At 27.4% G+C, this 19,755-nt stretch overlaps 3 protein-coding genes across 20 annotated transcripts in view; 1 reads left to right on the plus strand and 2 right to left on the minus strand.

Annotated features, from left to right (window-relative positions):
* The window catches only part of LOC113003319, a 28,853-nt gene extending 10,160 nt beyond the window's left edge, over positions 1 to 18,693 (minus strand). For 9 of the 16 annotated variants that reach the window (XM_039455260.1, XM_039455299.1, XM_039455290.1 and 6 more), the window contains exons 1-7: positions 5,891 to 8,501; positions 5,482 to 5,601; positions 5,243 to 5,360; positions 2,682 to 2,943; positions 2,503 to 2,619; positions 557 to 647; positions 345 to 487 (exon numbers count right to left, since the gene is read on the minus strand). In XM_039455260.1, coding sequence (XP_039311194.1) covers positions 345 to 487; positions 557 to 647; positions 2,503 to 2,619; positions 2,682 to 2,943; positions 5,243 to 5,360; positions 5,482 to 5,601; positions 5,891 to 6,136 — 1,097 coding nt within the window. In that variant the 5' untranslated portion in view covers positions 6,137 to 8,501. Of the gene's footprint in view, positions 1 to 344; positions 488 to 556; positions 648 to 2,502; positions 2,620 to 2,681; positions 2,944 to 5,231; positions 8,502 to 8,951; positions 9,120 to 9,200; positions 9,334 to 10,392; positions 10,536 to 10,618; positions 10,710 to 12,047; positions 12,165 to 12,226; positions 12,489 to 16,748; positions 16,867 to 16,987; positions 17,108 to 17,394 lie in introns of those variants that run through there. The other 7 variants (XM_039455324.1, XM_039455319.1, XM_039455315.1 and 4 more) reach the window with 7 other exon arrangements.
* The window catches only part of LOC120359144, a 325,906-nt gene extending 306,816 nt beyond the window's left edge, over positions 1 to 19,090 (plus strand). The window contains exons 5-7 of the mRNA XM_039455665.1: positions 7,065 to 7,142; positions 18,560 to 18,638; positions 18,716 to 19,090. Coding sequence (XP_039311599.1) covers positions 7,065 to 7,142; positions 18,560 to 18,620 — 139 coding nt within the window. The 3' untranslated portion in view covers positions 18,621 to 18,638; positions 18,716 to 19,090. The remainder of the gene's footprint in view (positions 1 to 7,064; positions 7,143 to 18,559; positions 18,639 to 18,715) is intronic.
* Positions 1 to 19,755, minus strand: part of LOC105195935 (mannosyl-oligosaccharide 1,2-alpha-mannosidase IA) — a 693,708-nt gene that overhangs the window by 296,998 nt on the left and 376,955 nt on the right. The window lies entirely within an intron of this gene.

The following is a 19,755-nucleotide window of genomic DNA, read 5'->3' on the forward strand; positions in this document are numbered from 1 at the left end:
TAAAGTGGATTTTTGAGAAATTTTTCATTTTCTCTTAATGGCTTTTCATTTATAACATCATCAGAAATCATTTTTTCGCAACATTGATTATGCAGTCACATTTCTGCGATGTTAAACTTTCGTTAAAAAAGAACTTGTTGAAAATATTAATTGTAATCAAAGTTATAATTTCTCAAATTCGAGTAGGGAAAACCAAACGAGAAATGCAATTTCTTGGATAAAATGTTTAAAGGTTAAAAATATATGTACGAAAAATAAACACAACATTTGCTTAAATAAGATTTAGAAAATACAGTTAATGGCTATACTAATAATCTGTTTAAATATAAAAATGTAATACTTACGTATCTTCGAAAAAATTTATTCCATTATCAATTATTCTTTGTCCACAATAAGAACCGACCATCGAATAAATTAAAAGTACTTGTAGTAATCCAAAGGCTACAAACGCCATACCCATATTATTTGATGTGACTTGTTGAGAGAACTATAATTAATTGGTTGTTATTTAAAAAACATCATACAATCAAATTGAATAAAGAAGAAAGCTACTTACTAGAAAAAGAGCCAAAATTATACTACCCATCCAAACTGTGCACAGAATACCAAAGGGTATCAGAAAAACAAACATAAAAAGTTTATGATACCTTTAATGAGAAGCTGAATATTAAGCTGGAAATACATGGCATCAAAATTGACGCATCACTTCGAATCGATCAAAAATCAGTGAAATCAAAATACATGTATTTCTTAATAATATTTATTATTAATTAAGATTTACTTTCATATATGTATACGAAACATGATTACATAGAACGATTCGTGAAAACATTTTAAAGCTTAAAGTTTAAGTTGCAAACACTTATGAGCTTTCTTTTCGATAAAGATTTTTAAATAGATAGCGTATATTGTAATATATAACATCACTTTCATATCATTTTCAAAATATTTACAGAAAATTATCAATGAAATCATAGAAATATTTTAAACCGGAAACATCAAGTTCTAAAACCATTATTGCAAACTTAGATGCAAAATTTTTTTCGTGACATGTATGTGTTAATGCTTATGTCAAGTTCGATATTTATTAATAAGAAGACAATTGTTTTATGTACATATCGGTTCGTATTAACGCACGTTTTCCTGGAGATGCAGATGCCCACTGCTCTATATTTAAAGCATTGTTCAACAGATGAAAAAAAAGGCCCCAACCTTTTTCTTGTTAACCCGACGACGCGGAGGCGTCAGTAGTCAATTCTATATTCTATGGCGACATTGGTAAAGTAAAGATGTGACAAATATTGGAAGCGTTTTCTTTGCATTACAAATAATATGAATTCAAAGCTGATTTTCCGTAAATATTTTTGCGGTTGATTTAGAAGTGATGTGATATACATAATTATACACAATTATTGTCCAAAAAAAATTTAATAGCACTAAAGGTACAAGTTTCAATCTTTAAAATATCCGACATATTGCTGTATAATCATATGTAGAAAAGTTAAACACTTGATTTTTATTAATTTTTTGATCTATTCGAAATGATGAAAATTTACTAAAAAGTTCTAATGTGCTTTAACATTAAGTTACATTATCAATCGAAATATTGTATTAACAGTTAAATAAAACATATATTTATAGAGTTTTAAAATTTACAAAAATTGAACACAACGTAAAAAAATATTCTAAACCTATATATTATTATCAATATGTGTTTAAGTCAGTTTCATTTAACAAGTTCGATAATTCACTAGCAAGCAATATCGCACAAAAATATTGTTTAAGAAAAAGCCAGTGAGACGAGCAAAAAGGTGTAGATGTTCGTATAGATATTCGTATATATTTTTATATAATCTGATATCACTAAATATTTTATTCTCCAATATATAATCTCTCATTAGCCACCGCTATATTTGGATGGCTACAGTATAACTAATTGCGTTTAAAAGTTCGTAAACAAGTAACCTAACGTTAAGCAAGTTCAAAAATAATCTGGGAGATTATTTTTGAACTTGCTTAACGTTAGGTTACTTGTTTACGAACTTTTAAACGCAATTAGTTATACGGGATTAATTATAAGAATAAACAATTAATAAAATTACTGTAGCCATCCAAATATAGCGGTGGCTAATGAGAGATTATATATTGGAGAATAAAATATTTAGTGATATCAGATTATATAAAAATATTATACGAATAGCTATACGAACATCTACACCCTTTTGCTCGTCTCACTGGCCTTTTCAATTAATTGTTAAATTGCATACGAGCTTACCAGAATATTTGTTGTTTAAGAAAATTAAGATAAAATTAATTATTACTTAACGCAATTTAACTCTGACAATGAGCATTGATTGATTTAAAATTTCAATCAATTTATAATTTAGATTGCATTTAACAGCAAGTTATAGCGAAAATCATTGTTAACATTAAATGACACCCACATGTAACTTTAAATGCGTTTTTTTAGATGTTTTATAACAAAAATATAAAAATACTGACTCAATAGCTCTTTGATGTATAATAATCGCATTTACAATCCTCTGATGAACAACCTGTTCTCTTTTCGGACTAGGGATTACTAACGTATTCATCTGAATAACATTTTTTATTCGGTAACTGTATAAATTTATTAATGTAAGTTATGTTTGCAAATTCTAGATAACCGCATTTTATATTACCTTGCAATTTCAAGTAGTACACACATATGTACACAATATATTAAAGCTGTCAAACCAGTGGCACATATTGTAATCAGACCCACATAAAAGGCTAAAAATTCATGTAACATCCTAACGTAAATATATTTATCGGGAATGATAAGGTATTCCGTAGAAGTAACAAGTTGAAGGGATCGTGATTTATTGAATGGTAACATTTTGTGAAGTATAAACGGCAAATATTGTAATGTTGAAAAAATGAATAAAATAGTATAACAAAACCCTAGAAAATATATGCAATTTAAATTTATTTATGTAAATTATTTTGAAAGAGCGTTGAAATACAGGGTGAACTATTGGAATCCGGACAGAATTGAATTTGAAATTTCCTCTATGTCAGAATTCACTTCCAGATGCTAGCTGCTTTAATGCGAAGCATTAATAGGGCCAACAGAGACAATAACGTTTTTCATATCCAAAATCAGTGGTCTACTATGTTGCCAAAAGATGTGCGGCTTCATAGGAATTCGAACCAAATTTCGCCACTCCGTCGATGAAGGAACAAATAACGGAAAAAAACAAAGACTCCGGAATTCATCCAAAAACCCCAAGAGCTCATTTCGGAAGACCGAGAAAACTCAATTGGGAAATTGGTGGCTATTTTAAGAGGAAGCTATTCCAACGTCTATCGGATTGTTGAAGAAAATTCGAGATATATGTCGTATTTCCTTAAGATTTGCCAAATGCTCTCCAAACCTGCCAAGCTAACGAAACTTGCTCGCTGCAACTTACTTTTGTGTTTATTAAAGCACAAAACTACCGACCGTCTCGAGTTTTTCTCTCGCGAGAAGATCTTCACTGTGAATGCAAAAATCAATCGAAGAAATGACTGTTGGATCGCTAACGACATCAAGAACGTTTGTATGATTGACAATACCAATTCCGGAAAATCCCAAATTCTAATTGTAAGTGATATTTTGAACGAGGACGACCTTCTGTCAAAAGCTGCGACATTTCTTTCAAAGGGAGGAAACAATTACAAAGCAGGTTCATTTAATCATTTTGAAGTAAAACCATGAATAGTAAATAGATAGTAAAACCGTGAATGGAGAACAAAGCTTCATGTAGGCCGCATATTTTTCAGGAAGATGGCACAGCCACTTATACGAGTCAATTAGTGCTGAATTGGTACTTCAGTAACATTGTTTTCGTCCAAAGAATCCTGGCTTACCGACAACTCGGAGAAAAAAATTTATATATAATTTAATATAATTATGTAAAAATACATATAATAAAACATGGAATTTGTCCATTTATATATATAATCGTATATGATGACATATATATAATTATACATTACAATATATAAGTACATGTATGTTTATATATATGTATAATCATAAAAGATAATATGCAATCATGTATAATTATACATTAAATATCTATAATCATATATGAATATACATGCATAATGTTAAATTAATTAAATATATCCATATACAGGGAGCGGGAGAAGTATCGGAACAGCAAAATATCTCGAGAATTAAGCATTTTAGAAAAAAGTGTTTCAGATAATAGTTGTAGGGTTTCAAAAGGTTTATTTACTAATATTATTAGTTTGACCTTGGATGGTCGCCAAGGTCAGATCAAAATCACATTAACTTTTTTAAATAAAACACCTTATTTTTAATTCTAGAATCTAATAGCTGGTGTCAAGGACTTTCCAAAACACTACAAAAAAATTTATTTTCGTTTAGTACTTTCCGAATTGTGAGGCTTGAAAGCTACAGTGTACTGTAACTTTCAAGCATCATAACTCGGAAAGTACTTGACAAAAATAAACTTTTTTGTAGGGTTTTGGAAAGTTCTTGATACCATCTATTAGATTCTAGAATCAAAAATAAGGTGCTTTATTTAAAAAAGTTAATGTGATTTTGATCTAACCTTGGCGACACCATCCAAGGACAAACTAATAATATTATTAAATAAACCTTTTGAAACCCTACAACTATTATCTGAAACACTTTTTTCTAAAATGCTTAATTTTCGAGATATTTTGTTGTTCCGATACTTTTCTCCCACTCTGTATAAATACATATGATCCATACATAACTATATATATTTTTATATGATTATGTATGATTATATATAAACTTTTCCCTCCGGGAGCCCAGATCTCAACCCTTTCGATTACTACGTATTCGGATGTAATCGAAAGGATTATCAATAACACTATAGACAACCTATCATAGTTACCCTCCGAGCATATTTGAAGGCATACGATTGCGTTTCTGGACTAATTGTACGATCGAAGCGGTGATCGAGATACAAGGTTATTGAATGACAAAATCCTAAAAGGATTAATTAATTTCAATATAAAAACATTTCTTTATATTCCTCATTTTCACTGTAACAAATCATTCTTTAAATAAAATATTTTTATGTCTGGATTCTGATAGTTCATCCTGTATACGACAAAATACGTTTATCTTATTAGCAAAATTAATAGTAAACAAATTAATAGTAAACTAATTATGCATGTTTGCAATAACTATATCACTAAAATTTGTATTTTTTCTTACCTAGCAAACTTAGTATAACAAGTCTCGCGTTTCGATTATATTTTTCTAAAATATTAATTTCTAATTTATCCTTTAACAAATTACAATCATTTTGAATTTGCTCCAATAGCTGCTTCAACTGTTATTACCTTATTAATATTTTTCCTTATTAAGTTTACGGATAAAATACGTTTTTCTATATAAATGACGTTGTTTAAAATGTTCAAATAAATGACTTATTTAACTCGTGTTAGACTTACACTATTTGCTTTAGTAATAAAAGTAAAATACTTTATTGTAGCAAAAATATTAGGACAGACGAAGGACAGAACCATGAAAAAAAGCTCCGTATTACATTGTCTTTTAATAAATACCAGCAACTAGAAAAAATAATAAAGATACATATTGATTGCAAATTATTTTTTAATAAATACGTAACACAATAAATTAATTTTAGTACATCATAAAATCCAAAAATAAAATATTTAAAGAATTTACACAATCACGAAATAATGAGAAATGACTTATTACAAAAATAGTACTAAAAAAGTTAAATATTAAATTCTTAATTAAAAAAAGAAAAAGCATGAAAATATCCAATACTGCATGAATTTAGAAAATGTGGCCATTTCATCATGATGTAAAAAGATTTAGATTTTTTTGGCATACCTGAACAAGAATAAATGACAAAAGGATACTGGCGTACAAAATTTGATGTACTTGTGTGAAATATGATTGCTGATAGGGCCATAACCCAAGGCTCTTAAGAACTATTGGAATAATTTTGTAATATCGTTCCATGATCGAATACATTTCAAACAAAGACTGCGATGCAACTGCGTCTACAATACAAATTGTCACAATATTTGTTTTTGAATAGAGTTCGTTTTTAACGATCGATATAATAGCAGTCATAAGAAAATAACCGTACTATTTTACGTTGAAGTAATATATTTCATGAGATAGACAAAAACAAATTTATCTGAATTATCTCAATTCGTAATTCAACAAAATGTTTCTTAACGTCCGTAATTTGAATAATTTTCTTGCGCAAAGGCAGTCACAATGTTTATTAGTTAGGAAGGGAAAAAGTTTCAGTTTCTTTAGAGACATCATAGGATGTTTCTCGTCTAGTATCTAATAAGAAAGCATTACATTTCATATAAATTTCAATTTAGAATAATTTACTATAAAGATATAAACATTTATATTCTTGTTGTCAATAATATTTATTTTAGTTATGAATGTTTATTGTACTAATATAAAGATTTAAAATCTTAATTTTTACGTTTTTATTGTCCATATGTAATAATATTGTCTTATATTTTATATAATACAGTTCCGTGATAATTTATTAAATTCTGTTTAACTTTTGATCAGGTTACATAAGTTAAAATTTTATTACTTTATTATTACTGTTCTTAAAATTTGACTCGTACTCTATATTATATTTCATCTATTAGAAAAAATGTTATTTTCACACTGTTTATTTTTCAATTATGATTAAAATTGGATTTCAAATTTAAAAACTTTTTAATTAGACATTATAGCTAACATACTTCTTAAAAATTCTGCATAAATTAAAAATCTTAACAAACATTTGTAATAAAGTAATGTTAATTTAAAAAAGAGTATTCCATATTAATAGCTTCTACTCTTTTTTGAAATTTTTAAAAATTAACAAATTATTGAATATGTTTAACATTTGGCATTAGGATATCCACTCAGCACAATAAATATAAAATATAATTATATGAAATAATTGATTTAATCTGATAAGAAGTTCTTAGAATAACAATAAAAAATTTCTTGTAAGTTTACTATAAAAAACAAATTTTTTCAGGTACTTTAGTGATGATTTTTTGGACGTCTGTACAATAGATGTGCATATTAACGCTATTAAAAATGGAATACGCATAAGGTAGAAATTGACTTATTTTGCGATGTATACATCTCTTCGTTGTGCATTATAGCTGACACCATACACTGTTTGATTAGACGGGGCATAATTGTTGCAAAATGTGTACGTCACATATCTCATCGAGCATTCTTCCTTCCGTTCCGCGCTCTGAAAACTATGTTGTATACCTGCCAAACGCAACTTATTCAATGTCGACAATTAACGATTGTTGTACTTCAGTACATTGATTCGCACGTTTCATAGCTGGCAAATGAAACGTTTATTCTTTTAAAAGGCTAAATCAAAACCGCATCGTTCAAACCGTACAAGATGTTTTCCAAATTGACCTCGAAATTTATCAACTTGGCCTGTTAAAGTATTAATTAAAATGTAATTAAAAAAATAAAACAAGACATTATTTATTATAAGTATATAACAAAAATAAAATTTTGCTTGTATATATGTATATGAATACTTCATTATGGAATCCATAACTACCTATTTCATAAAAGATAATTCATAATAGCCAAATTTTATTCTCTTTCTTCATTTTTTGTTCCTCACTCGTCCTCATGGTGTCATTCGCGTTTTTACACTTAAAGGACTGATTAGGATATTTTTTGTTTTTAATTTATAACTCGTTAACTATTGCAAAGATCGCAAAATGGTACAAGACTGTTTGACGTAGTTTGGCCCATTCTACCTACATGCGAGAGATGTTTCATTAGTTGTCAGACACCATGTATGTATATTTTGGAACTATAATCAAAATAATATTTAGAAAAAAAGACATAAGCAGGAGAAAGTAAAACCTCTTATTTTGCAAAACCATTAGCATCATACATTCAAAAAAGTTCTATGTATGTGTTACACAACTATAAATGTGCTTCTAATTTGATCAAGTTTATGTTCAATGAATATTGAAAACATTTATAATTGGAACTGTATATTAATTATTAGAGGAGAAGAGGGTATTATGGTTACTGTCAACAATATGGCTATTATTTCCGTTATTAGATGACATATTCTAACAATTGCTTATGGAATCATTCGTTTAGTAGCGTGTCGTTTTTTAATGCTGCTAACATGCCAATATGCCAAGCATAATGACTGACAATTGTTATAAGGCATTTTTACTTTTAAGCACTTGTAAAATTTTCAAGGTGCACATTTAACTTTTAAGTACATAAACTTCCTCATTATACTAAAACTTGAGTGTATTATCACACAAAAGTACATACACTCCAGTGTTTTTTGGTTATTTAACATTTATTCGGCCGTATACATTTCGAATTATACAAAGTTAAACAATAACATGGAATTTTGTTAGTATGGTTTTTTAAGCAAAATTTTTATATTGAAATATTTCTTCGACAAATCGATTGTTATTCTGAAAAACGGTGTTTAGAAACATTAGAAACTTCATTTTATGCTCGTTGTTTAATTTTAAACAGGAATAAAATGATATTTTTATTGAAATTTCTAATGGTATTTCTAAAGCTTCTGAACGTACGAAAATTCTAAATCAGAAAAATTCTAAACAATGGAAAATTAAAAATATTTAATTTTGTAACGAAGTGCTGTGTTTCTTTTGAACTAACTTAATTTTTTAAAATTATTTTTATGGATAGCCATACTACAACTTTTTTTCTTCCACCGATTGCAGTGCATTAGATTTGATAAATCTCGTCCTAAATAATAAAGATTTCATTACTTTGAGTCTAGAATCTGTCAAACAACACTCTAACAAATGTAATCGTTCAAGTTTCAATAGAAAATATTAATTATAAACAAAGTTCTTCAATAAAATGAAAATGGGTGCCATATTACCATCTTCTTCTTTACATTTCACTCTCATTAGCATTGGTATAATATTATATTTTATACAATATTAAATTAGCAAAAAATCCAATTAATTAGAAATTAATTTCCCTGGGTGACACGCTACTTTTGCACTGAATTAAGTACCATAAAGTACGATATTGCCAGTTTCAAGAGCTGAAAAATGAATATTATTCTGTACATTATATGAACATTAAAATTTAATTTTGTCTATTATCAAAAAAATTTTAATTTTACCGTAACTAAGCCGTCAAAAGATGCAGCAATTACACCGTGAAACGTTAACGAAAAATACGTTCTTGCTTTTTGCATTACAAATAACAACAATTTTTGTGTAGATAATGGTGCTGCATACCATAATCCATTATAACTACAATTTTTAAAAATAAATTTAAGTCAAACTAATTAAAACATTTTACAAATTAACGTTAAATTAATTACATATTTAACCTTTAAACACATAAGAGGGTCGGGAATACCCCTCTATGAAATTTCAATCATTTGATGTGTAAACACGGCGTAAGGTAGAAGGATCAAATCAGAGTGTAAAAAAAGTTTGAAATCTCTTATCATAAATATAATATTAAAAAATCGAAAAAAACATGTACGAAAACGTTTGCTCGCGTATGTTACTCGCATACACTCTGTCTAAAGTTAGAATACTGTAAGTGCTGCAAAAAAAGGGGGCTATTGGACGGAGTCCGAAATATATCATAAAACACACCAATGTGTTATATTTTCAATTTTATTCACTTTGAGTTAATCAGAAATACCTCACATTCACCTTATCACATATTATACTTTCTAAAAACAACAATAAAAATATGATTTTCCTTTAAATGTGACTTTAGATTTAAAACGTCGTATTTTAAAGTTCTTAAACGGTTTTTTGTTGCAAAGATACGATTTTTGAAAAGAAAGTGAATTTTTAGAAACTCAAAAATACGCCATATACTCTTCGTTATATAATTATACATTATAAAAGAAATGACAGTGCCATCATTTTTTTTTATATAACCCTGTATCTTTAAAATGCCGTACTTTAAAGTTCTTGAAAGTTTTTTGTTGCAAAAATATAATTTTTAAAAAAGTAGATTTTTGAACAATTTTTTATTATCTCTTAATGGTTTCTTTCTTTATAATATCATCACAAGTCATTCTTCGGCAACGTCGATTATGCAGTCACATTTCTAAGATGCTAAACTTTCACTAAAAAAAAAACTTGTTGAAAATTAGTAATTGGAATCAAAGTTATAGCTCCTCAAATTCAAGTAGCGTAAACCAGACGATAAAGACAATTCCCCTAATAAAATGTGTTAAAGAGTTAAAAATATATAAGTAAAAAATAAACATAATATTCATTTAAATAAGATTTATAGAATAAAATTAATAACTATTATAATAATCTATTCAAAAACGTAATACTCACGCCTCTTCGAAAAAATTTATTCCATTATCGATTACTTTTTGTCCACAGTAACAAGTGATCATCAAATACATTAAAAGTATTTGTAGTAACCCAAAGGCTACAGACGCCATACCCATATTATTTGATGCAACTTGTTGAGTGAACTATAATTAATAGGTTGTTACTAGAAAAGTGTATCTTAAAGTGTATCTTAAAATCAAATACCATAGAGAAAAATGCTACTTACTAGAAAAAGAGCCAAAATTATACTGCCCATCATAACCATGCACACAATACCAAATGGTATCACAATAACAATCATAAAAAGTTTATGATACCTTTAAAGAAAAACTGAATATTAAACTAGAACTACATTGCATCAAAATTGAAAAGCATCACTCCAAACACATAAAAAATAAATGAAATCAAAATATATGCATTTCTTAATATTTATTATTAATTATATTTACTGTTAAATTTACTTTTAACATTTACTTTTATATTTACTTTTTACGCATGATTACATAGAACGATTCATCAAAGCATTTTAAAGCTTGAAATCTAACTTTCAAACATGAACTTTCTTCTGACAAAGATTTTTAACTAGGTAGCGTATATTACGATAAATGTATAACTTCCGTGTCATTTTCAAAATATTTACAGAAAATCATCAATAAGCTCAGGCAGATTTTTTAAACAGGAAACATAAAATTTTAAAACTATTAGAGGAAAATTACATACTACAATTTTTTTTCTTGATATGTGTGTACTAACGCTTAGGTCAAGTTCGAAATTTACTAACAAGAAAACAATTGTTTTATGTACATGTCGTTACATATTGACGCCGGTTTTCTTGGAGATGAAGGCGCGCACTGATCTATATTTAAAGCATTGTTCAACAAATAAAGAAAAAGGCCCCAATCTTTTCTTGTTAACCCGACGACGCGGGGCGTCAGTAGTCAATTCTATATTCTATGGCGACATTGGCAGAGTAAAGATATGACGAATATAGGAAGCGTTTTTCTTTGCCATTACAAATAATATAAATTTGAAGCTCATTTTCTGTAAACATTTGTACGGTTATCTTAGAAATGACATACATAAAAATATACATAAAAATTATTGTCGAAAAAAGAAAATTTAATAGCACTTGAGGTAAAGATTTCAAACTTTAAAATATGAGACATATTGCTATATAATCATTTGTAAAAAAGTTACACACATGTTTTTTATAAATTTTTTGATATATTCAAAATAATAAAAATTTACAAAAAATTCTAATGTGCTTTAGCATTAAGCCACGTTATCAATCTAAATATTATATTAACAGTTAAATAAAACATATATTTATAGAGTTTTAAAATTTACAAAAATTGAACTCAACATAAAAAAATATTCCAATCCTATTTATTATTATCAATATGTGTTTAAGTCAGTTTCATTTAACAAATTCCATAATTCACTAAATAACAATATCGCACAGAAATATTGTTATTTAAACGCAATTTAACTGTGACAATGAGTACTGATTGATTTAAAATTTCAATCAATTTGTAATTTAAATTGCATTTAACAGCAAATTATATTGAAAAGCATTTTTAACATTAAATGACACCCACATGTAACTTTAGATGTATTTTTTAGATGTTTTATAACAAAAATATAAAAATACTGACTCAATAGCTCTTTGATGTATAATAATCGCATTTACAATCCTCTGGTAAACAATCTGATCTCTTCTCGGACTAGGGATTACTAACATATTCATCTGAATAACATTTTTTATTCGGTAACTGTATAAATTTAATAATATAAGTTATGCTTGCAAATTCTAGATAACTGCATTTTATATTACCTTGCAATTTCAAGTAGTACACACATATGTACACAATATATTAAAAGTGTCAAACCAGTGGCACATATTGTAGTCAGACCCACATAAAAGGTTAAAAATTCATGTAACATCCTAACGTAAATATATTTATCGGGAATGATAAGGTATTCCGTAGAAGTAACAAGTTGAAGGGATCGTGATTTATTGAATGGTAACATTTTGTGAAGTATAAACGGCAAATATTGTAATGTTGAAAAAATGAATAAAATAGCATAACAAATACCTGGAAAATATATGCAATTTAAATTTAATTATGTGAATTATTTTAAAATAACGTTGAAATACAGGGTAAACCATTGGAATTTGGACAAAGTTAAATTTGAAATTTCCTCTATGTCAGAATTCACTTCTAGATGCTACTTAGCATTAAAGTGAGCAGATGCGTGAACGAAACATTCTTCTTAACAACGAAAGAGTCAAGTCGATTACGAATAGCATATGATATATGATCGAATGACAGCAATCATTGAAAGTTCATGTTGGAATCGGGCCAACAGAGACAATAACGTTTTACATATCCAAAATCAGCGGTCTACAATGTTACCAAGAAATGTGCGGCTTCATAAAAATTCGAACAAAATTTCGCCACTCCGTCGACAAAGAAACAAGCGACGGAAAAAAACAAAGACTTCGGAATACATCCAAAAACCCCAAAAGCTTATTTTGGAAGAGCAAGAAAACTCAATTGGAAAATTGGTGGCTATTTTGAGAGAAAGCTATTCCAACGTCTATCGGATTGTGGAAAAAAATTCGAGATATATAGTATGTCGTATAACCTTAAGATCTGCCAAATGCTTTCCAAACCTGTCAAGCTAACGAAACTTGCTCGTTGCACTTTTGTGTTTATTAAAGCACGAAGCTAGCGACAAGTTTTTCTCTCACGAGAGGATCTTCACTGTCAATGCAAAAATCAATCAAAGAAATGACCGTTGAATCACTAACGACACCAAGGACGTTTGTGTGATTGACCATACCAAATTTCCGAGAATTTCCAGGTTCTAAAAGTAAGTTCTATTTCGAACGAGGGCGACGTTCTTTCAAAAGCTGCAACACTTCTTTTAGAAGGAAGAAACAATTACGAAAAAGGTTTATTTGATTATTTTGAAGTAAAACCGTGAATAGTAAATAGATTGTAAAATCGTGGATGGAAAACAAAGCTTCATGTAGGCCGCATATTTTTTAGGAAGATGGCACACCCGCTTACACGAGTCATTTAATGCAGAATTGGCATTTCGATAACATTGATATGTTTTGGTGCAAAAAATTTTCGCTCATCGACAGCTCGAGGAAAAAAATTTATATATAATCATATAGAGTAAGGTTGCCGATAACGTACCGGCTCCTAAATCACATCATCTTTCGTATAAATTCAACTACAGTACTTATACACACTTTGCAGGATTATTTTTGAACTACATAACATTATCATTATCCTTTATTGGACTCAACACATTAAGAACAATAGAAATTTTGTATTTATTATTTTTAGAAAATGGTAACTTTGTTGCTATTTTTCAACACATTACGTAGCATGCAAAAGAGGTAAAATAAATAATCAAAATTTTGTTAATTTGTAATGATCACAATATTATTAAAATTAGATTAACAAAGTTCAAAGAACTTTGTACTCTGATTTGTAAATTAAATAAATGAAGTTTTACAAAATCCTTTAGTCTCATAAATCGCACTATACCTTAGTCACCTAAATCGCACTATTGCTTTAATCGTGGCTAAATATATAAAATCAAATATAATAATCATACAAACGTACATTTTAACAATATTGCAATAGTGTAACAATGTTCCAATATTATTAAAAAATTATCAAAATAATGACATTAACTGAAATCACATTTAGTTTACAGTATTTATTTCCAACATTCATAAATATATGCTTATCTAATGCATTTTTGCTCAAGAAGGAAGAATGTAGTAGAAAAAGTGTCGTTTTATCCCAGGAAGAGTAATATTAATCTGTGGTGCGATTTAGGAGACCAGTCGCCTAATTCGCACTATTTGAAGGCTTCTTAAAAATCGTCATTTAAAAATTTATGACAATACATAAAATTCTGAAAAAAATAAATGTGAAAGGAGAAATGTTGTACTTCATTATGACGTAAAAATATTAAAAATATTTCTGATAATTTCTTAGTTATGAGCCTTTATGTTAAAAGTAGAACAATTTCGGCAACCTTAACGAATAATTATTTAAAAATACATATAATTATATATTATTATATATGAGTACATATAGGATCATATGCAATCGTATATAAACATACATAAAGTATCTATAATCATATATGAGTATATATTGTTAAATACTCATATTCAGTATACGATATGTTAAATTAGTTAAATATATCCATATATGCATACATATAATCATATATAATTATAAATGACATGTATGATTATATATAAATGGACAAATTCCATATATATTTATATATATTTTTATGTGATTATATGTGATTAGATATAAACCTTTTTTTCCGAAAAACCAGATCTCATCCCTTTCTATTACTACGTATTCGGGCGTAATCAAAAGGATTACACAGGTCTACAAAATTAGGGAGGGTGTGGAGGGTTGGTCTTTTGCTTTAAACTTTGAGCGACGTTTCTATAGGATTTTGATGCGCTAAAAACAACTACGTTGTCCGTTTTCTTGCATCACCCTCTATTTTTTAAATAATCGCGAAAACAACTTTATTCAAACTTGATGAATTTTTACTGGCTAAAGAAAAAATGATGGCAAGGTCAGCTTTATGGCATTTTATGAAGAAATGTTCCCACAATAAAGAAAATATTTTTTCGCAACTTATAAAAAATGTTTTATGCAAACGGTAAACAAAAAACTTTGAAAAAATCGCAAAAAAATATAAATTTTAAAATATAAAACTAAATAATTAAAAAACAAAATATCTTAAAAAATATTTTACAATTTGGGCAAATTAGCTGTAGGTTTGTAGTTTAAACCTTTTTTTAAAAATTAATTTCCGCCATTTGTTAAAAAGTTAGTAAATTTTAACAATAAATGCTTCCCGCGCACGTCGTGACCTACGGTGTGTGTTTTTACGATTATTTAAAAAATGGAGGATGATGGAACAAAATGGAAAACGTAGTCGTTTTCAGCGCATCAAAATTCTATAGAAACATGATTCAAAAGTTAAAGCATAAAATCCCCCTAATTTTGTAGACTTGTATTATCAATAAGAACAGATATTCTATTGTAGCTACCCCCAGAGCACATTCGAAGGCAACACGATTGCATTTTAGGACTAAGATCAAAGCGGTGATCGAGATATGGTATACTGCTATTGAATGAGAGGATTCTAAAAAGAATGATTAATTTCAATATGAAAACATTGCTTTGTAAGGTACCCGTGCCGAGTAAAGCCCACCTAACTTATTTTATTTTTTATAAATTTTATTTACACAGATATTGAAATAAACTAAATGAGAATAAAATGTTTATTTCAACCACTCGCTAAAATAAAATTATCTATATAAAATATGTATATATAAAACATTTTTAAATAAACAAAAAAGAAATGTTTATAAACTCTGAAATTGGGACTTATTAAATTCTTGTACTTTAAATAAGGCCCAAAATTAGAAATAAATTAAAAATAACAAAAAAATTAAACATTATTTTCCAACTCACTGTTAAAATAATTATTTATCACAAACACGTATTTCTTTAAGATCTATTTTATTGTAAAACATCACAATTATTTTTAATTTTGTCTATAATTAATATTTTAACGTTTTAATGTTTTAACTTTAAGAAATTCAGGCTATTTTAAAGCAATTTTAGCTTATAAAAAGTTAGCGTCATTGAAAATCATTATTCTCTTTTGCAAGCCTTATATATAATAAACAAATGGCAATGGTTATAACAATAAATGTATAAATGGGCATTAATTAATAATACATTATTTATAAAAAAATATACTTATTACAAAAAATCGATATATTTGTTTTTTTTTATAGTTAGAAAGTTAAATAATATTATAATATGTTACAATAAATCATAAAATAATATACTTATTATTTTTACAAAAAATTTTTATAAAAACGGCTGATTTCCCCACTTTCTTACAAGATTTTGTTGCAATAAATAAACGTGTTGCTACCGCTATTAATTCCTTAGTCCCTCTTTATCTACTTCCTGTGACATATCTTTTAAGCATATATTTCAACCACAAAACGCGTTTTGTTGGAAATGGCAAATTTTAAAAAGTAAATTTTAAAGTGGGCTTTATTTAGTACTTGGCCTTATTCGGTTCAAGTACTTTATTCCTCATTTTCACTGCAATAAATCACTTTATTAAATAAAATATTTTTATGTCCAGATTCCAATGGTTCATCCTGTATACGTCAAAATATGTTTATATCATTAGGAAAAAAAATTAATGGTAAAAGAGTAATTATACACGTTTGTAATAAATATATCACTAAAAATTGCATTTTTTCTTACCTAGCACAGTTAGTATAAAAAGTCCCGCGTTTCTATTATATTTTTCTAGAATATCAATTTCTAATTTATCTTTTAACAAATTAAAATCATTTTGGATTTGTTCCAATAGTTGCTTCAACTGTTATTACCTTATTAACATTTTTCTTTATTAAGTTTACATATAAAATACGTTTTTCTATATAAATGTCATTGTTTAAAATGTTCAAATAAATGGCTTATTTAACTCGTGTTAGACTTACACTATTTGCTTTTGTGATAAAAGTAAAATACTTTATTATAGCAAAAAGATTAGGACAAACAAAAGACAGAACCATGAAAAGAAGCTCCATATTACATTGTCTTTTAAAAAATACCAGCAACTAGAAAAAATAATACAGATACATATTGATTGCAAATTATTTTTTAATAAATAATTAACACAATAAACTAATTTTAATACATCATAAAATACAAAAATAAAATATTTAAAGAATTTCCATATTCATGGAATAATGAGAAATGACTTATTACAAAAATAATACTAAAAAAATTATATATTAAATGCTAAATAAAAAAAGAAATAGGATGAAGATATCCACTACTGTATAAATTTTGGAAATATGGCCATTTCATCATAATGCAAAAAGATTTAAATTTTTTGGCATACCTGAACAAGAATAAATGTCAAAAGGATACTAGAGAACAAAATTTGATGTACTTGTGTGAAATATGATTGCTGATAGGGCCATAAACCAAGGCCTTTAAGAAGTATTGAAATAATTTTGTAGTATCGTTCCATGATCGAATACATTTCAAATAAAAACTGCGATACAACTGCGTCTGATACAAATTGTTACATTATTTGAATAGTGTTCATTTCTAACGATCGATATAATAGCAGTCATAAGAAAATAGCCGCACTATTTTACATTGAAGTAATATATTTCATGAGATAGACAAAAACAAATTTATCTAAATTATTTCAATTCGTAATTCAACAAAATGTTTCTTAACGTCCGTAATTTGAATAATTTTCTTGCGCAAAGGCAGTCACAATTTTTATTCGTTAGGAAGGGGAAAAGTTTCAGTTTCTTTAGAGACATCATAGAATGACTTTCTCGTCTAGTATCAAATAAGAAAGCATTACATTTCATATAAACTTCAATTTAGAATAATTTACTATAAAGATATAAGCAATTATATTCTTGTTGTCAATAATTTTTATTTTAGTTATGAATGTTTATTGTACTACTTAACGATTCAAAATTTTAATTTTTACGTTTTTATTATCAATATATGTAATAATATTGTCTTATCTCTTATGTGATATAGTTCTGTAAACATTTATTAAACTATGTTTAACTTTTAATCAGGTTACACAAATTAGAATTTTATTATTTTATCATTACTGTTGTTGAAATTTGACTCGTACTCTATATTATATTTCATCTATTTGAAGAAATGTTATTTTTCCACTGCCTATTTTTCAATTATTATTAGAATTAAATTTCAATTTAAAAAATTTTTAAATTAGACATTGTAGCTAACATACTTCTTAAGAATTCTGCATAAATTAGAAGTCTTAACATACATTTATAATAAAATAATTCATTTAAACAAGAGTATTCCATATTATTCCAGCTTTTAATCTTTTTTTGAACTTTTTAATAATATTATTGCATACGTTTAACATTTGGCATTAGAATATCTACTCAGCACAATAAATATAAAATATAATTATATGAAATAATTGATTTAATCTGATAAAAAGTTCTTAGAATAACAATTAGAAATTTCTCTCAAAGTTTACTTTAAAAAACAAATTTTTTCAGATACCTTAGTGATGATATTTTTGGACGTCTGTACAATAGATGTGCACATCAACGCTATTAAAAATGGAATACACATAAGGTAGAAATTGACTTATTTTGCGATGTATACATCTCTTCATTGTACATTATAGCTGACACCATACACTGTTTGATTAGACAGGGCATAATTGTTGCAAAATGTGTACGTCGCATATCTCATCGAGCATTTTTCCTTCCGTTGCGCGCTCTGAGAACTATGTCGTATACCTGCCAAACACAACTTATTCAATGTCGACAATTAACGAGTGTGTTGTACTTCAATACATGGATTCGCACGTTTCATAACTGGCAAACGAAATGTTTATTCTTTTAAAAGGCTAAATCAAAACCGATTCGCGTCATCCAAAACGTACAAAATGATTTCCAAATTGATCTTGAAATCTATTAACTTGGCATGTTAAAGTATTAATTAAAGTGTAATTTAAAAAATGAAACAAGACATTATTTATTATAAGTTTATAACAAAAATAAAATTTTGTTTGGATATATGTATATGAATACTTCATTATGTAATCCATACCTACCAATTTCATAATAGATAATTCATAATAGCCAAATTTTATATATTCTTCTTCTTCATTTTTTGTTCCTCATTCGTCCTCATGGTGTCATTCGCGTATTTACATTAAAAGTTACATTAGAATGAGATGGTTTTCAATCGTAATTTTACTTAGTTTCAACCTCCACGTACGCGATTAAAAAGTGAAATAACAAAAACAATGAGTAAAACTATATAATTTTGGCAAATATGTGAACACGGCAAATAAAAAAATGTTTAAAAAATTATAACTATTTTAAAAATCGTCATAAATCACTGATTTCAATAAGAACTTAAAATTAAAAAATCATATTTTTATGAAAAAATACTGCCGCTGGATTCATAATTTAATCTTAATTTTGATACAAGAAAACGTTTGGCTTCATGATACACACATTGAGATGCTTTTCTTTTAGTACAGCGGATAATGTAGGATGTTCAATAAACATAGCTTTAGTTCCATAATTTTAATGAGCTACAAATTTAGTATACAAAAGAAAAAATTACATCTTTAATTTTTTTGTTTATATTATATATGCATAGCGCGTAACGTTTGGCCGTCTCGTTCCCCCTCCCCCCCCCGCACTCATCTTAATCGTGAATGTTTTCCGTCATTCTT

Source organism: Solenopsis invicta, chromosome 1 (assembly GCF_016802725.1).
Source record: "Solenopsis invicta isolate M01_SB chromosome 1, UNIL_Sinv_3.0, whole genome shotgun sequence".
NCBI classification, from domain to species: domain Eukaryota; kingdom Metazoa; phylum Arthropoda; class Insecta; order Hymenoptera; family Formicidae; genus Solenopsis; species Solenopsis invicta.